Source organism: Hyla sarda, chromosome 1 (genome assembly GCF_029499605.1).
Source record: "Hyla sarda isolate aHylSar1 chromosome 1, aHylSar1.hap1, whole genome shotgun sequence".
Classification (NCBI taxonomy): domain Eukaryota; kingdom Metazoa; phylum Chordata; class Amphibia; order Anura; family Hylidae; genus Hyla; species Hyla sarda.
The window spans coordinates 338,521,291-338,540,154 of NC_079189.1; the positions used below are offsets into that span (position 1 = coordinate 338,521,291).

At 40.2% G+C, this 18,864-nt stretch overlaps 1 protein-coding gene across 1 annotated transcript in view; it reads left to right on the forward strand.

Annotated features, from left to right (window-relative positions):
• The window catches only part of ZNF462 (zinc finger protein 462), a 126,265-nt gene that overhangs the window by 71,880 nt on the left and 35,521 nt on the right, over positions 1 to 18,864 (forward strand). The window contains exons 8-9 of the mRNA XM_056520322.1: positions 4,128 to 4,395; positions 9,624 to 9,760. Of these exons, the coding sequence (XP_056376297.1) occupies positions 4,128 to 4,395; positions 9,624 to 9,760 (405 nt within the window). The remainder of the gene's footprint in view (positions 1 to 4,127; positions 4,396 to 9,623; positions 9,761 to 18,864) is intronic.

Below are 18,864 nucleotides of genomic sequence, written 5' to 3' on the forward strand. Positions count from 1 at the left end.
TTAATAGAGGAAGTCAGTGCAGCAGCAGCCGGGCCAGACCCCCTACTCACTGCGGACAGCGGAGCCGTTGAGAATCAGCACTTGTAGCTTGCCAGTCATCCTCAGCACCGGCCATAGGCTTCCCGACTCCCTCTCAGGCCTGTATGTCGCGCGCGCGAAGAGCTGCAGATGCTCTGTTATAAGAGCTAGGGAAGATGCGTCGGTCCTGCGGTCCCGGGACATTTTTGTTACACTTGTGGCTGGTCATGTGGAGCCCAGTAGTGCCCGGTACCCTTCAAGCAGCAGCAGGTAACTTACCCGTAGGAGTTAGTGCCAAAAGTTCAGGATTATTGCAGGATATCGGCGGAGCCCTGTGTCTGTGCGCCCGGTCACATAGCGCGCCAAGCCACGCCCCATATACAGATTTATTTATTAGATTAACAGATTCTTTAAATTTGTACACTGCTCGGTCGGCTAGGAGCTTCTGCCCATTCATTGTAGTAATCGGTAGGGAGTTCAGCACCACATGTCCAGAAGTTTTTAAAAGGATAGTTACCTTTTATAATGCGCCAATTATGCAAAATGTTGGTGCAACAAATTAGTTTAAAGTAAGCCAACCAAGAAGTTGCATAAAGTTAGAAAAAGTGTCTAAAGATGCACCATATTTAATATAATGCATGAGCCACTGTAAAAATTTAGTATTTTTACAAAAGATGTACAGACAAAGCTTACTGGGAGATTTTTATTTCAGAGGCTAGCAGAATTAAAGGGGTTATACACCATAAGGGGATTTTAGTACTATCCTGCCAGAACTAGGCATTTCCTGTTGGATTTTGCTCTCTAAACTGCACATCCCACAGTTCCATGCTTGAAAGTTTGAGGTCACTTTCCTTCCTCCCACACATCAGCCACCACACCCATTGAAACACAGTGTTTTCTAACCAGAAAGCCTAAAGGTTTTTCAAAATTGAAGCAGGGCAGGCTCCCTCAAATGTCAGGTCTTGATGCACTGCAACCTGGTAAATCCCGAGACATGAGTAATTTTGTATGCTGTCAAAAATAAATATTGGGGCGATAATTACAGAAGAATTGTGGGACCACCGTCACACACAGGTACAGACACTATATTATGAACTACACTAACTTTATCGCCCCTGTAGCATAGTCAAATAAAAAAAAATCATGGAATACCCCTTTAAGAATGCAGAAGAAATTTGTCAGACATTACTTCTTTTACACACGAACTCAGACTAACTCCCTAAAAAAGCATCTAAACTTGCACCATTATGAGGGGATTTGGCCTTGCAACAAATTTTTCAAGTGTCATGCGACATTTGATGAATTTGTCCTACGCACGTCAAAATAACCGCCACATATGTGTTCTAAGCCTGTATGGAGAGTAGAGCATAAATGATTAATTCCCCCCCTATAACTCTATGGAAAACTGATAATCTAGGTCAAAGTCTTCAAAATGTCATCCAAAAATAAGAATGGAGATTAAAGATAAATGGCAAGATAGCCAATACAGATAAAGCAAGTCCTTACATATAAAAGTCCAAAATAGCTGCTAGAAGCTATAAATCACTTTATACATAGTGGACAGAAGTAAGGGTCCTGTACAATACATGCAGTACACCCTCACCTGGTGTCCATAAGAGCAGCTAATCCTGGCACAGGTAGGAAGGTGCTACTAGACAGCAAATCAGTGCATGCTTTTCAGAAATACATGGGGTTACCAATGAAATGCCTTCCCTTAATGATTGGATCTTCCAGCCATTCACAAAAGCCACCGATCCAGACTGTTTCTGGCATTGCATGTTGAGTATGGTTTCAAGTTACAATTGCCCAGAAAAAAAAACATTGTGGCCGACATTTATCATTGTCTTTAGAATGTTTTTTGTGTCTAGAAAATACGCAAAAAAAGGCGGAAGCAGGGTTTATTTGCGCCTTGTTTGCGCCTTTTGGTTTACACATTTCTGATGATTTTGAGTTGCAATCCACACTTGATATAGAAGGGTTGTATGAACTGCGCCTTTTTTTGTGAAAAGGCACAAAAAAGGCGCAAAGCCACTGAAAAGTCTGTAAAACTACACCAGCCCAGACTTAGCTTAGCTTTTTGGTGTATGTGAAGAGAGAAATTTTTGAAAATGTGACCTGCACAAAATTTATCAAAATGCTCTGTGCTTGATGCTCCTACACATTACCAGCACACACAAAAAAAGGTGTAGAAAAATGCTCCACTTACACCTACAATGATAAATGCCGGCCTGTATGTTGAAAATACGCTGTCACGCTCCTTCCCATAGACTTGCATTGAGGAGGCGGGGCAAGATGTTACCCCGGGTGGAGTTGTGACGTCACGATACTCCGGCCCCATGGTTGTCACGCTTCACACTCGGAGCCTCCAGCGCTGCGGAGAGCTCACAAAGGTGGGTGCGGAATGATCCCAGCGGTGGGACCCCCGCGATCATACATCTTATCCCCTATCCAAAGGGTATAGGGCCGAAGTACCCATTTAAATAGCTGTTAAACTAAAGAATTCTCTTCATCCTTTCATACACATACAAAATCTTTGGCTTCCCAAGAACAAAGGGATTTGAAATGTTCAAATTTAATGTGCTCGACCATTCTAACCATAACATCTGCCATTGGGGGGGGGGGGGGGAGTTGTGGGGCCCCAAGTAAGATGATCGGCTGATCGCACTGAAATTGGCAGGCTTGGCCAACTCTTCTCTACAGATACAGGGACTTACCATATTACTCTTTATAATGTGTTGCTACTAGTTATATGGGGTACAATCTGTTGAAAGGTTTCCTTTAAGCTGTAAACACAGTTCTAAGGGCACATAGAAAAACTTTCTTATCTGAGTGGCTTTCTTTTATAAAAATAAATCATAGAACACTTTGGACTGTCCCTGGGAAAGCTTTTTTGTTTCATTCATCTAGATAAGCAGCTGATGCACATTAGATCTCAATGATTACCACTAAAGATTGCAAATAACGGCAATAAAGGCAGTTCTGTCCATGAATATTGTTACCTGTTTGCTGCAACGCAAGGATTGTCAAAAACTGGAAACTATTGCTTTATCAGTAGTTATATTTTGAAACATAATTTAAAGTAGGCATTTCTAAAATGATCTTCTGCATTGAACCCTTAGTGTAAAAGGGCTGTAACTAAGTTGTGTATAAGCATGGGATGGAGACCACTTTACTACACCAAAAGCATAAAGGATAATCTGACCTTGAGGAACAGGCGCTGTTTCCCCACAGGTCTGCCCCTAGGCTTCTTGGGCTTCCTGTGTGTAATAGAAAATCCCAGGGCAAGCTGACGGAAAAGTACAGTATTAAAGATTCCAGTATATCACATAGAAAATGCATGCTATGGGAACAAGTAGCCAGATTGAAGTACCATAAAAAGTAAGAAGTTATGTTTTACGTCCTCTCTGATTAAATATTATTAAAGTTAATTTATGTTTTTTACAGCGCTGGTTCTGATATCCAATCCACAACTATCCACAAATATGAACTTTCTATAGAGAACGCTATTGGCATTTATTGATGTATAAGCACTTAATAAATAACCGTTGTAAAATGAGGGTAATCCTTAATACATGACCTGTATTACCATATTATATTACCATATTATGGTGTCTTTTTTTTTTTTTTAGTGTCCATTAATTTGGTTTGCTGTGCGAACTGCTCACAAAACTAGATATAATGTGCACAATCAGCTTTGAGTAATTTACTATAGCCTATAAAATCTGAACTAAAGTTCCATTTATACAAAGCAATTATCATTCACAGCAGAACAATTACTTGCCTTCATTGCAATATGAAAACCTGTAAACCAATAAAAATATAATTCATCATTGAGAAAATTGTTCATTTATACATATAGAGGTCTGAACAATCGACTCGTGCATGCCCAGAAGTCTTATCAGAGGGAACGAGATTGCTTATCGCCCATCATTTCATGCAAACTTCCTGGAGAAACATGAGATGCATAGCAAGTCTAGTTTTTCTGCACCTTGTATTTCATGACTTTAACTTACGCTGCCTTGACTTCAGTTTTTTTGATAACTTTAAATGCGTCTTTGCATGTAGCTTTGTAAGTAAATCTTTGAGGTTCTTCTTTTTGTCATTCCTAGAATCATCATATTCTGAGCCACCAGATGTTCTGCAGCAGCTCAATCATTACCAATCAGCTGCTCAAGCCAAAAATAACAGCAACAATAGCCCTGCTCCTCTTCCTGTGGCCAGCACAGCCCCTGAGATAAAAGAAGAAGCTGTCCTCAACTGTGAATTTTGTGACTTTTCTTCTGGCTACATTCAGAGCATTCGCCGTCACTATCGAGACAAACATGGGGGAAAGAAGCTGTTTAAGTGCAAGGAATGCTCATTTTATACATGCTTTAAGTAAGAAAAAAAAATGATTTGGAGTTTTTTTCTATTAAAGTCTGTAATGACATGACACACACATACACTACATCCAGCTCATTTCTTATAATCTATATATATATATATGTGCATGTCTATTGTCACGTATGGGCAAGGAAGGAGTGCAGTACTGATCTATCCCTCTATCCCTGCCTACTTACCTATCTGCCCTAATTAGCGGATTGACTACCACAGTGACAATCCCTTCCTAGATAAGTGATTGAAGTCACTGTCAACAAAATAAACTATAAAACGGACGGTTGTCGGGATACTGTATCGAATTACACAAACTAAAAAAAGTAAAACTAAACACACTCACACACAATAGGTCAAAGTCTACTAGCCAAATCTATACCAGGAGTTGTCAAAGTTGCCGAATCACAAATACAGAAGAATAGTCAGAATGCCAAGCAAAAACATCAGAAATACCGGAATAATCAAAAATATAGGAACAAATGCTAGCTACTAGAGAAACTCTTTCGCAGGCGAGGTCTGAAAGCACATTGCAGGTTTAAATAGGCAACACACAGGTGAACTAACAAGATCAGCTGGCCAGCAAAGAGCTAGGCGTCACCACAGCAACCAGATAAACAAACACTCTCAGGGATGTTTAACCCTTCAGGTTCTTACATCTATTTTACAGAAATAAGATTGGTCTAGTTATCCATGAAAAGTATGATATTTATGAATAGAACAGTATTAATGTAGATAAAGGCTAGATAGCATATATGAAACTCCAGTAGTAGAAAGGAAAAACACATACAAATGATATATAATTGTGTTTTTAAATTTTGGTACAGTGAAACCTCAACCTTCCAAAATAACATTGAAAAATTGCTTTACAAAATTGTGGTGTGCATGGTATAGGATTAAAACTTAAATTCTGATGCAAGAAATATCGTCTGGATAAATATGGTCTTTTAGAGAGGTTTCACTTCATATGGTATTATTATAGTAGAATATCATATACCTATAATGGTATAAAAATACTAAATATTAGTAATTTAGATTCCACATTAGGCCGTTCTAATACATATTTCCATTCTTAATGCTGGTAAAATAAGGGACTAAAAATATTTTTGACAATTTAGATGGAAAGATGTATATTGTGCAGTAAGAGACTGGTGTTATAAGGACTTTTCAAAAATAGGCGCCTAGTATTAAAAAATCATACTGAAAATTAAACTATAAGCCTAAAAATTCTAAAAACAAAATACTAATATTATATGTACAAAAAGATAAAAAAAATGATTTCAAACTTCCAACAAATCAAACAGTTATAGCCATTAAACTAACACATTTTAAAGCAGCTGAAAGGGATACTCCAGTGGAAAACATAATTATTATTATTATTTTTTTTTTTTTTTTAACGAATCGACTGGTGCTAGAAAGTTAAACAGATTTGTAAATTACTTCTATAAAAAAAGTATGCTTCCAGTACTTATCAGCTGTTGTATACTGCAGAGGAAGTTGAGTTGTTCTTTTCTGTCTGACCACAGTGCTCTCTGCTGACACCTCTGTCCATGTCAGGAACTGTCCAGAGCAGGTGCAAATCCCCATAGAAAACTTCTCCTGCTCCGGACAGTTCCTGATACGGACAGAGGTGTCAGCAGAGAGCACTGTGGTTAGACAGAAAATAACTCCAGAAAGAAATAGAACTTCCTGTGGAGAATACAGCAGCTGATACGTACTGGAAGGGTTAAGATTTTTTAATAGAAGTAATTTACAAATCAGGAAAAAGTAAATATGTAAAACCAGTTCTCAAGAACACTGTGGGTATATAGAATATAGTAAAGAGTAGGTTAAAAGAAGAAGAGAAAAGATATTGGATCAAATAAATATTAATTTATTAATGTAAGTATATGAATTAATAACCAATCACTCTGCAGGGCCCTTGCAGGAGTGAGTTGGAAAATACTGATAAAATGTAAATAAAAATATGAGTAAATACAAATAAAAAATAAAATAAATGCACCAATAGTGTCCACTGGATGGTTAGCAATATGTCTCTTTCTATTGATAATCACAATTGTGTCCCAGGGTGTCCAATAGAAAAATCACAGTTCAGTAGGAAAACAGTTCAAAGAGTGAATGAATGAATGAACTCCTGTGAAGATCTTATGAGTCTCATCAGTTACTGTAACAGATTTGTAGAAATGGCAACAGTTGTAACTATTACAGTAACAGCAGTTGTAGCAGATATAGCAGCAGTTGGGGCAACAGTAGCGATTAGAGCAGCAATTGTAGTGACTTTGTTGCAATCTTTGAATGTGTAGTATCGGTGCACAGCACCACTCACCCTCCTTCTCGGCTGTTGGTGATCCCGGCAGGCAGCGATACTCACGGATAGTGTTTTCGGTAGATCGCGAACCTCTGCAGACCGCGGTATCCTGTGAGTGATGAAGGCTGTCTGTAATGCCGATCTGGATCGTAGCCTGGGTGAGTGCTTCTCCGGTTGGCTGTCGGTGTCCTGGACTAGCACGGAAAGGCGTCCGGCCTGAGGAAGACGTGTCCAGGAACTTGGCTGTCAATAGTCAATCCAAAGCACCATATCATACAAGTGTATACCACTTTTAAAGACTCTATATCCACCCATTGTGGCTAGCAACCGCTGGATGCCCACAGATTTGGGACCACCGCAACACGCGCGCAGCTAGCGCATCATTCGGACACGCAGCTGCTCCCAGTCTTTCACTCACAGCCCCGGACAGCCAAGTTCCTGGACACGTCTTCCCCAGGCCGGACACCTTTCCGTGCTAGTCCAGGACACCGACAGCCAACCGGAGAACCACTCACCCAGGCTACGATCCAGATCGGCATTACAGACAGCCTTCATCACTCACAGGATACCGCGGTCTGCAGAGGTTCGCGATCTACCGAGAACACTATCCGTGAGTATCGCTGCCTGCCGGGATCACCAACAGCTGAGAAGGAGGGTGAGTGGTGCTGTGCACCGATACTACACATTCAAAGATTGCAACAAAGTCACTACAATTGCTGCTCTAATCGTTACTGTTGCCACAACTGCTGCTATATCTGCTACAACTGCTGTTACTGTAATAGTTACAACTGTTGCCATTTCTACAAATCTGTTACAGTAACTGATGAGACTCATAAGATCTTCACAGGAGTTCATTCATTCATTCATTCACTCTTTGAACTGTTTTCCTACTGAACTGTGATTTTTCTATTGGACACCCTGGGGCACAATTGAAGATTCTTAGTTGACCATGTAAATGCTTTGTAAATATAATATGGAATGTTGTGGTGACATACCCATGGGCAATGAACTAAGGCAGTTCCTTTAACCCCTTGCTGCAAATGGAGATTCATTAACGTCCATCTGCGGCTCCCGAGGTATGAAGCGCGCTTAGCAGGTGAGGGCGCATCATACCCGGTGGGTCCTGGTTGCTATAGGCAACCAGGAGCCACGGCTAATGCTGGACATCGCCGATCGGGCTGATGTCCAGCATTAACCCTTTAGACGCGGCAATCAAACTGAACGATCGCCGAATGACTGTTCCGTGCCTGAGATCCACGCAGGAGCAGTCGAGCGGCGAAAACACTGATCAGTGCCATGGCAGTGATCAGTGTAGGAAATCAGTGTTTGCAATGTTATAGTCCCCTATGGAGGCTATAACATTGCAAAAAGGGAAAATAAAGTGTTAATAAATGTGATTTAACCCCTTCCCTAATAAAAGTTTGAATCACCCCCTTTTCCAATTAAAAAAAAACAAAACTGTGTATTTAAAAATAAACATAAGTGGTATCGCCACATGCGTAAATGTCCGAACTATAAAAATATATCCTTAATTTAACCGCACGGTCAATGATGTAAACGTAAAAAAAAATTTAAATGTCCAAAATAGCATATTTTTGGTCACTTTTTATACCATAATAAAAATGAATAAAAAGTGATCAAAAAATCAGATAAAAATAAAATTGGTATCGATAAAAACTTCAAATCACGGCGCAAAAAATGAGTCCTCACACTACCCCTTATACAGAAAAATAAAAAAGTTATAGGGGTCAGAATAGGACATTTTTCAACGTATTAATTTTGGTTATAATTAGTTAGTAGTTATAATTAGTAGTTATAATTTTTTTTTAGTAGTAAAATTAAATCAAACCTATATTAATTAGGTATCATTGCAACTGTATAGACCTACAAAATAGATATAAGGTCCAATTTTTACCGAAAACTGCACTGTGTAGAAACGGAAGCCGCTAAAAATTACAAAATACTTTTTTTTTTTTCAATTTTTTCAATTTTTTTCAGATTTCGCCATAGATTTTGTAGTGAAATTATTAATGGTATTACAAATTAAAATTGTTGGCAGAAATAACAAGCCCATAACAATATGGATTTTTAGGTGGAAAATTGAAAGTGTTATGATTTTTAGAAGGTGATGAGGAAAAAACAAAAGTGCAAAAATCGCCAAAGAGGGAAGGGGTTAAGATCCCTATAGTGGCTGGCCAAATTGTCCTCCATTTTCATGTGACAGTGCATACTTAATAAACAAAAATTCAGCCTGAGGATCCAATTTCAAACGAATGCAACTAAGAATGTTTTAGGACTGCAAGTATTAGGTCTTTTATTTCTTAATCTTAGAACACTTGCAATATCAAGCACAGTCACTTCTAAAAGAAAGCCCACTTATATAATATTATTACATAATTGTATTATATTATATTCTTTTCAATTTAAAAAACCTGGATAACCTATTTAACATTAAGGCGTTACTGTTATTGAAAACTACTTTTTATATATTGCTTAGACATGTTATAAGTTGATTGTTCGCATTGGGTCTCACTCCTGAAACATGTTGTGATCATAAGGTATAAGCCGGAGAAGCGGGCGGCATTGCGCCTGGGAGCACAATGTTTCCCACTTTCCCAGCTTATATCTCATGATCGCAGCTGGTTTCAGGAGTAAGACCCCGACTCATTTCTGTCCTTACCTTGCTGCAAGAGACAGGCTCCATTGATTTACTATAGAGATGGGAAGAAAAATGCTCAGCTAAGAGCTTTCACTCCTTTCAGTGAACCTGGACCCTGATGGATCTAAACTTATGACATGTCATTTTTTTTATCACATTGACAGTTTAAGTGATTGAAACACTTGTAGAGTGTTTACTTTTTATCCGAGTCCTGTACGGAAGCTGTGGTGATTACTTAACCTAAATATTTTGATCTTACTTCCACAGATCTGCTTTCACTATGCATGTTGAAGCTGGTCATTCAGCTAATCCTGAGGAAGGACCCGAAGACCTTAAGTGTCCTCTCTGTCTGTATCACACCAAATATAAACACAATATGATAGACCATATCGTCCTTCACAGAGGTAAATCATATATTTCAGCATGTGTTTTAATACTTTGGATCATGTAAATACACTAATTATTTTCACTAGTGTATTTGGAAGACCAATCCTTTTTTAATTATCTACTTGAGTTTTCATTGGTCATATATTCTTACTTAAGGAGAGTGATGAATCCATTTAGGTTGGTGACATTTCCAACCTTTGACTAGAATTGTAACAATATAAAGGCTATTTTAAACATCATTTTTTCCAAGAGGCAAGGGAACCAACAATGCAATCCTCAATATAATAAGTTTGTTTTCTTCTGGCTTTAAAAGTGATAAATCATTTAATAAACCAGTTCATATTATGTAAAAATGTATCAAACTCATTGTAAATTTGAATACAGTCATGGCCGTAAATGTTGGCACAACTGAAATTTTTAATACTGATCATGCTTATGCATAGCACTGAACAGTATTAGCGATCTAATGATTGCTATAAATAGTCCCCTATGGGAACATACAGTCTTGGCCGTAAATGTTGGCACCCCTGAAATTTTTCAACAAAAATAAGTATTTCTCCCAGAAAAGGATGTTTTGCTATACACATGTTTATTCCCTTTTTGTGTGTATTGGAACTAAACCAAAAAAGGGAGGAAAAAAAGCTAATTAGACATAATATCACACCAAACTCCAAAAATGGGCTGGACAAAATTATTGCCACCCTTTCAAAATTGGGGATAAATAAGATTGTTTCAAGCATTTGTTGCTCCTTTAAACTCATCTGGGGCAAGGAACAGGTGTGGGCAATATAAAAATCATACCTGAAAGCAGATAAGAAGGAGAGAAGTTGACTTAGTTTTTATTGTGTGTCTGTGTGTGCCACACTAATCATGGACAATAGAAGGAGGAGGAGAGAACTGTCTGAGGACTTGAGAACCAAAATTGTGGAAAAATATCAACAATCTCAAGGTTACAAGTCCATCTGCAGAGATCTAGATTTGCCTTTGTCCACACCGCGCAACATCATCAATAAGTTTGCAACCCATGGCACTGTAGCTACTCTGCCTGGGTATGGACGGAAGAGAAAAATTGATGAAAGGTGTCAATGCAGGATAGTCCGGATGGTGGATAAGCAGCCCCAAACAAGTTCCAAATATATTCAAGCTGTCCTGCAGGCTCAGGGAGCATCAGTGTCAGCACAAACCATCCGTCAACATTTAAATTAATTGAAATGCTATAGTAGGAGACCCAGGAGGACCCCACTCCTAACACAGAGACATAGAAAAGCAAGACTACATTTTGCTTAAATGAACTTGAGTAAGACAAAATCCTTCTGGGAAAACGTCTCGTGGACAGATGAGACCAAGACAGAGCTTTTGGTAAAGCACATCATTCTACTGTTTAACAAAAATGGAATGAGTTCTACAAAGAAAAGAACACAGTACCTACAGTGAAATATGGTGGAGGTCAAATGATGTTTTGGGGTTGTTTTGCTTCCTCTGGCACTGGGTGCCTTGAATGTGTGCAAGGCATCATGAAATCTGAGGATTACCAACAGATTTTGGGTCGCACTGTACAGCCCAGTGTCAGAATGCTGGGTTTGCATCTGAGATCTTGGGTCTTCCAGCAGGACAGCGACCCCAAACATACGTCAAAAAGCACCCAGAAATGGATAGCAACAAAGCACTGGAGAGTTCTGAAGTGGCCAACAATGAGTTCAGATCTAAATCCCATTGAACACCTGTGGAGAGATCTTAAAATTGCTGCTGGGAAAAGGCGCCCTTCCAATAAAAGAGACCTGGAGCAGTTTGCAAAAGAAGAGTGGTCCAACATTCCTGCTGAGAGGTGTAAGAAGCTTATTGATGGTTATAGGAAGCAACTGATTTTAGTTATTTTTTCCATTCCAAAGGGTGCCAAATATTAAGTTAAGGGTGCCAATAATTTTGGCCAGACCAATTTTGGAGTTTGGTGTGACATTATGTCCAATCTGCTTTTTTTCCTGCCCTTTTTGGTTTAGTTCCAATACACAAAAAAGGGATTAAACATGTGTATAGCAAAAACATTTGTTACTGCAATCCTTTTCTGTGATAAATACTTCATTTTCTTGAAAAAATTCAGGGGTGCCATGACTGTACATGTAATGAATAAAGATAGATATAAAAAAATTAAGAATATCTCTGTTAGGGTAAGGTCACACATAGCACATTCACAGCATATTTGATGCTGTAGACACGCTACTGACCTCCCCTAGAATTGGCCTCCTACTTTGCCCGAGTTTCCTGGTTTGTCTGCTCGTAGCAGCAATACACTGCTATGAGCAGACACAGACTGAGCTGCAAGTCGCGCGCACCATGAGCAGCCTACTTACAGACATTGCGGCTGCTCGGCTTAGCAGAGGAAGCAACCGTGATAACTGAGTACACTTCGCATGTGCGCAGCACTTGCAGCCCAGTCTGTGTCTGCTCCTATCGGCGTACAGGGGGCGGACTGACCGGCCGGTCCATTTGGACGGGGTCTAGGGGTCCGGCCGGGTAAAGGGGCTGCTGATGCTGCTACTACTGGGCATCCAGGACACTTGTGTGCCCTGCTTTCTGCTGTTTGTGTGGCTAACACACATACAACAAAAACCCTTCTCTCTGTGTGAGCTGCATCTGCGGCCAACACAGAGAGGAGACATGACCTCCGCTTCCATGCAGCTCGCAGTGCAGGGATTGATGATGTCACTTGTCGGCAACTGCACTGTGCAGGATTAAAGATGCAGGCCCCTGCTGCCTGAGATCACTGTGTGGGACATACAAGCAAAATGAGCAATTTTTTTCTCATCCTGTGGAGGGGAGGGGGGGTTACTCTGCTGCCCATACCTACTGTGGGGGAACTCTGCTGCCAATACCTACTGTCAAGGAATTCTGCCGCCCATACCTACTGTGGGGGAACTCTGCTGCCCATACCTACTGTGGGGGATCTCTGCTGCCCATACCTTCTGTGGGGGAACTCTGCTGCCCATACCGAATGTGGGGGAACTCTGCTGCCCATACCGAATGTGGGGGAACTCTGCTGCTCATACCAAATGGGGGGGAACTCTGCTGCCTATACACAATGAAGGGGAACTCTGCTGCCTAGCTGATGTGGGGGAACTCTGCTGCCTATACAAAATGTGGAGGAACTCTGCTGCCTAGCTAATGTGTTGTACTATCTACTATGTTCCTGCCTAGCTAATATGGGGAAAAACTACCAAACTAATCGGGGCCTATCTACTACACACATAGGGGTTTTATACAGGGGGCAGCTATCTGGGCGATTTAGCTATAGGGGGCATGAATACCTACCTGAGGGACATTAACTACCTGGGGCATGACCTACTTTGGGCCACTACCTCCTAGGGACACTATGTGCATTACCTTCTGTGGGGGAACTCTGCTGCCCATACCGAATGTGGGGGAACTCTGCTGCCCATACCGAATGTGGGGGAACTCTGCTGCTCATACCAAATGGGGGGGAACTCTGCTGCCTATACACAATGAAGGGGAACTCTACTGCCTTTTCCGAATGTGGGGGAACTCTGCTGCCTATACAAAATGTGGAGGAACTCTGCTGCCTAGCTAATGTGTTGTACTATCTACTATGTTCCTGCCTAGCTAATATGGGGAAAAACTACCAAACTAATCGGGGCCTACCTACTACACACATAGGGGTTTTATACAGGGGGCAGCTATCTGGGCGATTTAGCTATAGGGGGCATGAATACCTACCTGAGGGACATTAACTACCTGGGGCATGACCTACTTTGGGCCACTACCTCCTAGGGACACTATGTGCATTACCTACCTGTAACTTCTGTAACACCTTATTTTCTGTCCGCTAACACAAAATACTCCCTAGACTAGACTCTGGATCCACCATTGGGTGGAGGGGGGTGCTGACTACCTACTTGACTAACTACCTGGCTACCTAACTTTATACTTGGATGCCTAACTACTTACCTACATACCTGGCTATCTAACTACCTACATATCTGGCTGCCTATTACCTGTCTACATATCTTGCTACCTACCTGGCTCCATAACTGTGTACATACCTGGCCTTCATACATGGCTGTCTAACTACCTTGCTAGCCACCTAACCTACATACCTGGCTACCTACCCACTTGCCCTATTACTGTGCAGGACACCAGGAGGGCATTATTACAGTTTGTAGGCCTATAGATGGGTAAATTGTGTAGAGGAGGGAGGGCACTAGAAAAATGCAGAGTCTAACATGTTTGTCCTGCAGATGTGAAGAGATCGACATGTGATCTGAGAATAAAAGGAAAGAGGACGCCGCAGATCAAAAAAGACATAATTTTGAGTCCCTAGATGTAACTGTAATCACTTCTATAGTATACAGATCCTGTGTACAGCTGATATCTACCACCATATGGTCCTGTATATAATCAGTTATATGGTATACAGATCTCTGTACAGCTGGCATCTACAGCTATATTGTCACTGCATATATTCAAGTATAAAGTATACAGATCCTGCATAGTATACTGGTATGTTTATAGTGGTTTTATTCAGTACAGTATAGCGGTATTATAAAGTTATTGTGTGGGGGTGTTTATTTCCTCCTTGTATACTGGTAATGTTGGTCATGGAAAATTATGTTACCTATGTTAAAGTGTTTCATATATATATATATATATATATATATATATATATATGTGTGTGTTGTTTTTTTTAGCTTATTTTGTGTGTAGGGGTGGTGGAGGGATTTGGGTGGAATATAGGTGGGGCAGGAGTGTAACCAGAGGCGGAGCCTCACAGAGGGCCCTTGCTTTATTTGGTCCAGGGGCCCTGAGTGTTGTCAGTCCACCCCTGGCAGCGTACTGCTGCTACGAGCAGACAAACCAGGACACTCGGGAAAGTATCAGGCTGACTCTAGGGGCAGTCAGTAGCGCGTCCGCAGTGTCAAATATGCTGCAGATGCACTACGTGTGACCTTACCCTTAGAGGATAAGTATCATGATTAACCCCGCGGATGTCCGCCATTAACCCCTCAGATGCCGTGATCAATGCCAATCACGGCATCTGCAGCATCGCGGTCACTTAATTGGATGATCGGATCGCCCGCAGCGCTGCCGCGGCGATCCGGTCATCCAGCATGGCAGCCGGAGGTCCCCTCACCTGCCTCCGCTGTCTTCCGGGAGTCTTCTGCTCTGATCTGCCTTCCCGCAGACCAAAGCAGAAGATGACCTATAACCCTGATCAGTGCTATGTCCTATACATAGCACTGAACAGGATTAGCAATCAAATGATTGCTTTAAATAGTCCCCTATGGGGACTATTAAAGTGTAAAAATAAAAGTAAAAAAAAATGTGAAAACCCCCCTCCCCCAATAAAAACGTAAATTGCCCCATTTTCCCTATTTCACCCCCAAAAAGTGTTAAAAAAATATTTTATATACATTTTTTGTATTGCCGCATGCGTAAATATCTGAACTATTAAAATAAAATGGTAAGGATACCGTACGGTGAACGGCGTGAACATAAAAAAAAATAAAAAGTCCAAAATAGCTGCTTTTTTATAACATTTTATTCCCAAAAAAATTTATAAAAAATGTATTTAAAGTTTTATATAAGCAAATATGGTATCAATAAAAGGTACAGATCACGGGGCAAAAAATGAGCCCTCATACCGCCGCTTATATGGAAAAATGAAAAAGTTATAGGTCTTCAAAATAGGGGGATCTTAAACGTACTAATTTGGTTAAAAAGTTTGTGATTTTTTTAAAGCGCAACAGTAATAGAAAAGCATGTTATCATGGGTATCATTTTAATCGTATTGACCCAAAGAATAAAGAACACATGTCAGTTTTACCATAAATTGTACGACGTGAAAATGAAACCTTCCAAAATTAGCAAAATTGCGGTTTTCTTTTTAATTTCCCCACACAAATAGTATTTTTTTGGTTGTGCCATACATTTTATGGTAAAGTGAGTGATGGCATTACAATGGACAACTGGTCATGCAAAAAACAAGCCTTCCTACTAGTCTGTGGATGAAAATATAAAAGAGTTATGATTTTTTGAAGGTGAGCAGGAAAAAATGAAAACGTCAAAATAAATTTTTCTGCGTCCTTAAGGCCATAATGGGCTGCGTCCTTAAGGGGTCAAAAACTTAGCCCCTATCCAAAGGATAGGGGATAAGTTTTGGATCACCGGAGGTCCCAGTGCTGGGGCCCCCACAATTTCCTGTCTGGAGCCCCGGGTCTCCAGCACAGGAGCGCGTCACGACCCCTGCCCGAAGCGGGAGCCGACACGCCCCCTCCACAAAGCTCTATGGGAGAGCTGAAGATTGCCAAATGGCTCTCCCATAGAGCTGTATGGAGGGGGCATGGGTGTCATAAGTATTTTGGGTGGGTCATAAGCACTATGCCTGAAACAAACCTTAGAGGGACTTTCTCACCTCCAAATCCCTGCTTAACTACAGTAATACATAAATAGTTAAAAAAAGACCCTGATTCCAAATTTGTAGTTTTCATCTAGATTTATATCTTCTAACTTGCTTTCTTTTTCTATAAACACAAAAATTCAGGAGTTTATGTAGTCCTCTCCATCATATTGCTGACCTTCAACATTCTGTCCATGCATCAGCATGCTCAGTGTGCAAGCTTACAGCAGGGGAATGCAAGTTAGTAAAAAGATTTAAAAAAAACAATAGGTTAAAAATCAGTCTCTTTTGAACTATTCAATAATTACTTCAAAAAATTTCTAGCAATACCTAGACTATTGTGATACACAGATTCCGTTCAGAAAAAAGTGACCTTGTCCAAAAACTGGTTCTACTCATAATTCCAATAAATCAAGGTACAATATCCATTCTAATAGTGCCTAATATCTTTTTCCCTTGCCATAGGTGATCTGAGTTAAAGGTAGGAAGGCAATTTAATAGAGCAGCAGGAAACGCTAGCAGAATGCTTGGATGTATAGGGAGAGGTATAAGCAGTAGAAAGAGAGAAGTGCTCATGCCCCTGTACAGAACACTGGTGAGGCCTCACTTGGAGTATTGTGGTGCGCAGTACTGGAGGCCGTATCTCCAGAAGGATATAGATACTCTAGAGAGAGTTCAAAGAAGAGCTACTAAACTAGTACATGGATTGCAGGATAAAACGTACCAGGAAAGGTTAAAGGACCTTAAAATGTATAGCTTGGAAGAAAGAAGAGACAGAGGGGATATGAGAGAGACTTTTAAATACATAAAGAGAATCAACATGGTAAAGGAGGAGAGCATATTTAAAAGAAGAAAAACTACCACAAGAGGACATAGTTTTAAATTAGAGGGGCAAAGGTTTCTGCAGTAATATCACGAAGTATTACTTTATTGAGAGAGTAGTGGATGCAGGGAATAGCCTTCCTGCAGAAGGGGTCGCTGCAAATACAGTACAGTGAAGGAGTTTAAACATGCATGGGATAAGCATAAGGCTATCCTTCATATAAGATAGGGCCAGGGACTATTCATAGTATTCAGATTATTGGGCAGACTAGATGGGCCAAATGGTTCTTATCTGCCGACATATTCTATGTTTCTATGAGTTTATTTTTACAAAAATGGTTATGGCTGTAAGAGATATATTATGCATTGCTTCTTTGCATCTTTTTGTCTTGAGCCATTGTAAACACTGTGGTTACTGGCAATATATGTCAAGCATCCAGACATAACTGGTGGACTGGTAATCAAGTGAACCAGCTAAGTATTAATGAAATTATTCATCAGAGTTTTAGAATACAAAATATAGGGGGAAATTCTTTTCACTGTTAGATTATTATTAGTTGTAAGCATTCTTGTACTGGCATGGCACTATAACTTGGCATAGACAATGCATTCCGCACAAGTTTGGACTCTTCATAAGTTAAAGGGGTTGCCAGGGGAATGCAATCTTTTTATAATGGTGCCCAGGGTGGTGGGAAATTAAAAACACTTACCTTTCTTGCACCTGTGCCAGGTTTACACAGCTCCGGTCTCTGCTGTAACAGGATTCTGTGTTTGCTGTTGTGATGTCACAGACCTGCTCAGCCAATCAGTGGCTGAGCAGGGACACTGCTGTAGCCACTGATTTGTTGAGCGGGTCTGTGAAATTATTCCAGAAGCTTGTTGTAAAAGAAACTACAGGTGCAAAAAAGACAAGTATGTTTTATTTTTTAATTTCCCATCTCCCTGGGCACATAAAAAAAAAAGCATTGCCTGGAGAACACCTTTAAGTGTCTCTCTGATAGTTGTAAATTTTAATTATTGGACCAAAAACAGCATGGTTTAACTAAGGGCAGATTGCGCCAAACTAATCTCATTTCTTTCTTTCACTATGTCACAAAGTTGTTGAATTGGTCATACCGTGGATACCAGCTTTCTAGGTTTTAGCAAAGCCTTTGATATGGTTCCAAATAAAAATCAGATAGATAAGTTAATTAAAGAATGGACTTAAATGGGTATTCTGAAGATTTGTTTTCTAATTAACTGTGCCAACTGGAAAGCCATTTCAGCTACTGATTGGCTGAGTGAGCAGGTCCTCATGCTGATACTGACACAAGGAAGTGCTGTGCGTACAGGATTAACACTGTGGGGGAGCAAGATAAGTATAGTCTTTTTTCTCTTTATAGGCACCAGGGTAGAATTACTTTAAAAAAAATAACAAAATCCCTTTAATCTCTGGATAGTTCAGTAGATTTGCAGTTGTCTGAAGATAGAGGGTTGTTGTTAAAGGGGTACTTCACTGGAAAAACATTTTTTAAATCAACTGGTGCCAGAAAGTTAAACAGATTTGTAAATTACTTCTATTTAAAAATATTAATCCTTCCAGTACTTTTCAGATGCTGTATGCTCCACAGGAAGTTCTTTTTTTTTTTATTTCCTTTCTGTCTGACTTCAGTGCTCTCTGCTGGCACCTGTTTCCATTTTAGGAACTGTCCAGAGCAAGATAGGTTTGCTATGGGGATTTGCTCCTACTCTGGACAGTTCCTAAAATGGACAGAGGTGTCAGCAGACAGCACTGTGGTCAGGCAGAAAGGTAATTAAAAAAGAAAAGAGCTTCCTGTGTAGCATAGAGCATCTGATAAGTACTGGAAGGATTAAGATTTTTAAATAGAAGTAATTTACAAATGTTTGTAA